The sequence below is a fragment of the Elaeis guineensis genome, chromosome 11 (genome assembly GCF_000442705.2).
Source record: "Elaeis guineensis isolate ETL-2024a chromosome 11, EG11, whole genome shotgun sequence".
NCBI lineage: Eukaryota > Viridiplantae > Streptophyta > Magnoliopsida > Arecales > Arecaceae > Elaeis > Elaeis guineensis.
This window is the reverse complement of record NC_026003.2, coordinates 13,079,184-13,083,615: the sequence shown is the minus strand read 5'-3', so window position 1 is coordinate 13,083,615 and position 4,432 is coordinate 13,079,184. Positions and strand designations below refer to the sequence as shown.

General features: G+C 35.7%; 1 protein-coding gene across 1 annotated transcript; it reads right to left on the bottom strand.

The window, feature by feature from the left end:
* Positions 1-1,930: 1,930 nt before the first annotated feature.
* Positions 1,931-3,187, bottom strand: LOC105036869 (glutathione S-transferase F11). Its single transcript, XM_010912592.4, has 3 exons — positions 2,972-3,187; positions 2,729-2,780; positions 1,931-2,636 (listed from the first exon to the last, which is right to left on the bottom strand). Exons 1-3 carry the CDS (start codon positions 3,119-3,121, stop codon positions 2,179-2,181), a joined length of 660 nt encoding a protein of 219 aa, XP_010910894.1. The 5' UTR covers positions 3,122-3,187; the 3' UTR covers positions 1,931-2,178.
* Between the last annotated feature and the right edge of the window lie 1,245 nt (positions 3,188-4,432).

Here is a 4,432-nt window from a genome sequence, read left to right as displayed (position 1 = left end):
TTTAGTAGAGTGGTGTTTGGGATGGTGTGGGATTTGTTGCTAGAAGTACTAGTAATATTTTAGTAGCTGTTGGTGGTATTAAATTTTTTGATTCGACTATTTCAATGGTAAAACTACGTACTGCATGGAAAGGACTGGATTTCAGATGTTGAGGAGGACTCAAATTTGTTTAGAGGGAGATTTCATAGCAATTATTAAATAGCTTTGAGAACTACCGCCTGATAAAATTAGCTTCCATCCTCTTCTATAAGACTAAGGGTGAACGATCTGCACATTGTGGTCTATTAAAATTTCTCACATCTATAAAGAACTAATATTGTAGCTGACTAAATAGCATCTTATATAGCTGGTTATATCGGATCTACATTATGCAGTTCTATAACATATCTTCCTTATTCATTGTTTGATATTTTATCCGCTGACTCATGGATGCGTTTACACTATTTTGGTTTAATTTATTCATTTTATCCAAAAAAAAAAAATTGAGGGACTTGAACTGGCCAAATCTAGGTTTGGACTAAAAATCGGAGTTGGATCTTAGCTATATAAAAAAAAAAAAAAATTGTACACCGCATGCAGTGTAGAAAAAATATATTATCCTATTTGATTGGGCCATGCAACCATCACTTTCCAACGCATATTTGACGTTAGTAATTCTATTTTTTCTGTTTGAAATTTTGAATGACAAAAATATCCCTCATCTTCTAAAAAAACTATGACATTCTATAAATATATTATGATATCCTACAGTCAAATTATGACTTTTATTCATAATTTGACCACAAGATGTCATAAAAAAAAGAAAGATATTTTCATCATTTAAAAATTTTTTAAATTTTTAATGACTAAAATGTTTTCCTGTCTTTATGATTTCTGAAAAAAAAAAATGACTTTTTATGTGTAGAAAGTCATAATTTGACTATAGGGTGGCATAATATGATCGTAAGATGTCATAATTTTTTCAAAATATGAAAGATATTTTTGTCATTCAAAATTTTTAATAAAAAAATAAAATTATAAATATTAAATATATTACTAAATATATATTGAAAAATAATAATTATGTTCTTTATTATAATTGGTTGGTGCATTTTATGTCATTTTTATTGCATCATACTCAAAGCACAAAGGCTTTGTCAAAAAATAAAAAAAAAGCTCGCCAAAATATATATTGTCCTAGGTGGACCAACTTCATTCACAAAATTTGGTCCACAAGTGCAAGTGTATGACAACAGAAAAAAAATTATTAAAAGAAAGTGTGTGTATCTTCAGGCAAAAGCTTCAGTCAACAAGTGTTTGTTTATCTTGAAGGAAATGCCCCAAGTACATGCTTTGTATATGAAAATTAATTGTTTATTCATTCTGTTGGCGTGTGTGCGTTACTCCACCTAAACATCCACGTACAGATCTCGATCACAAGATTTTTGGGAGATCCCTGTCGATGGCTTTTGTGGACACAAGCACATAAAGTTCGCACTTTATGAATGGAAGAAAAAAAAAAAAAAACCCTTTATTCATTGCTATAGGATTAAGATTAATTATAGTGTCTGCATTAGAGCTTAGCTCCAATGGTCATACATCTCTGCTCAGTAATTAAATATTCTAGGTTCAATTCTTGAATGGTGCCTCCCAATAATTTGGATCTGAATAATTATAATGCAAGTGGGTCTCTCTTACGGGAGGATCTATTGCAACACCATCCTGACAAGTTGGTATTGAAGCCTTACCATCTTCCCCAAACTTGCTTGCTAATTTTAGTGAAATGCGTCGATCATACTTCTTTTTAAATAATTGACACTGTATAATCCTTTTTTTTTTTTTTTGTTTTTTTCTGAGAAGAACATTGTATACTTCTCTCTGTTGCTACTTTTACAAACCCTATGCTCGTATCTAGCTAAGGTGATCTCGCATATGTAGCTCAAAAGGAATATTTGTCTCATGATATCTTATTATTCTTCAGATTCCTCGTTTCTTATCTTTTATTCTTTGTGAGATACAGAAGATCTCTATCCATGACATGAGAAGCAAGTCAAGAAGACTTGCACAATTACAAACACACAACAACAAGGAAGCCACAACAACAAAAGGAAGCACAACATGAAGGGAAGCCAAACCACACAGAAATCAGAGTCATCCAAATCTAACTCTTAAATCTTCAATTGCTCAAGTGGACCTGGATTAATTCTCACTCTGAATTTGGACCACCTGCTTCCACGAAGGCCGAGCTGAGATTGCTTTCCACCACCTCTCCACATTCTTCCTTGAAGTGAAAAGCTTGCGTCCCCTCTGTGTCTTGGTTACAAGGTTGTGTGCGTTGGGGAGGTGTGAGAGGTCAGCAAGTGTGAACTCATCACCTGCCAAGTACTCGTTCTCTTCCAGCCTCCTTTCATAGATGTCAAGAACATTGGCCAGCTTCTTCTCATTTCTCTCTATCAAAGATTGATCAGGATGCAAGCCTAATGGTGTTGCAAAAGCCAGTTGGAAGACTAGAGTCGAGCTTGGAGGGTCAAACATCAGAGCTTCTGCTTTGAGCCACTGTTCAATTGATGCCTTCTCGAGAACACCAGTCCCGAATAGGGTCTTGTTTCCCCTATCAGGGTACTTCTCCGAAATGTGACGGCAAATCTCTCTTGAATCTAGAAAGATGAAAGAACCACATTGCCTTTGGATGTTAATTGGATTCCCATAGGAAAATTAATACATAATAAAGTATCTGGGGACAACATACCAACAAGAGTCATGAGCTTCCCATCTTTAAAGGTTACTTGACCAGTAGGATCCTGCTAATTTAAATGGAAGAAACCAACGGTAGTTTTCTTTTAAGTGAAGTGCTACACCACTACTAGTACAACTCGAAGAAATGTGAGGCAGTGGTTCTTTTTTTTTTTTTTTTTTTTTCAAAAGTGAGATGCTACACTAGTACTGATACAACTTGAAGAAATGTGAGAATAGAGTTATCAAAATGACTTGCCTCTAGCCTAAGAAACTCAGGGACCTCGCGCTGTTCCTTGAATGTGTCGGTACGAATGAGTTGGAACTCCAAGTTCTTCTCGAAGAGGCATGTCAGCACCCTGGCAACATCTGTGGATGCTGGCTGTCCAAATACCTTCAAGGCCACCATCCTCCCTCCCTCTCTCTCCCCTCTTGTTCAGTCTTACAGAGGCTAAAAACACACACAAGGATTACATGTCGTGGGGGGGGATTTAAGGTGATGATGGTTCATGGAATTAAATGCTTTCTTGTTTAGATGGCAAACCAGAAAGAATAATGCTAAAGGAAAAGTTAGAGGCACCAAGCTTGAAGCAAACAACAGGTTTAAGGTGGCCATCAGTAGATTTACATAAAGAACATGGCACATTCTCTCCTTTGAGCAGTATTCTTTCTCCACATAGCAAGGAACGTAGAAGAAGAAGGATGTTTGTAACATCATGTACAAGGATTAGACTCCACAAGATAAGTAAGGAATTTGAAGGTCAGCATCAAATGATGTGATATAAGAAGGCTTCAACCTTTTGACGGGCGACAACGGTTCAATCTTTCATCAAAGCTATGCTATTTGTTGTAAGATTTTCTGTTAATAAATATAAAATTATCACATCCCAAACTCAGCACCTGAGTTGGGCATGAGACACGGCCACACAACCCTAGAGCAATACCCTGAGGATCATGTAAGGCCTAAAATTTAACACTTCAAAATTTTAAATAACCAATTAAATACCAAATCAATCAACCGATGTCATAACTTCAAATCGAATGTAAACTTGTTCAATACAATTATTCAAATGTTCATTGGTATCAGAGAATTTAAACTAACTAAATTACTAAAGGCTTCAGTTCTCATTTGCTCTCGCCCAAACCATCCAACTAAGCATCCTGTGAGTCTGAAAAAAATAAGAAGGAAAATATAAGCTTCTCCAGCTCAGTAAGAATCACTGCACATGTACATTAAGCCAGTAGATAAAATTAATATTTCTAAAACCAATACAATTGAGAAAACTCATAGGTATATAATAACTGGAATATTGTCACAAATATGCATATGTATCATCATACATCATCAAGTGAAATCTTCATTCATTATTGAATTTCATATTAAATATTGTATCTTCTCACATTTTCGGTCTATCAATGTTTTATCCCTTTTTGGCTTTGGACTAATCCAGACCATACCTCAATCTCTTCCCAATCCAATTATTCTTTCATATAAGCCTTTCAAGGCTGTCCCAGGATGAGCTCCTGACTGGCTGTCCCACGTACGAAAGCCCGTGAGAGGCTGTCCCAGGTATGAGCTCCTGACGGGCTGTCCCAGGCATGAGCTCCTGGCCGGCTGATTCATATGTCTAGTCCAAAACATATCCTTTTCATTTAATTCTTGATTTTATCGAATTATTTCAAATTACAGAATGATGAAATTGATAAGTCATGTCCATAA

Excerpts from the sequence above, each read along its gene's own strand:
- LOC105036869 (XM_010912592.4), bottom strand. The coding sequence starts at position 3,121 with ATGGTGGCCTTGAAGGTATTTGGACAGCCAGCATCCACAGATGTTGCC. Across the intron at positions 2,781-2,971 it reads CTGAGTTTCTTAGGCTAGAG|GATCCTACTGGTCAAGTAAC; the intron begins GCAAGTCATTTT and ends TTAAATTAGCAG. Across the intron at positions 2,637-2,728 it reads GAAGCTCATGACTCTTGTTG|ATTCAAGAGAGATTTGCCGT; the intron begins GTATGTTGTCCC and ends TCATCTTTCTAG.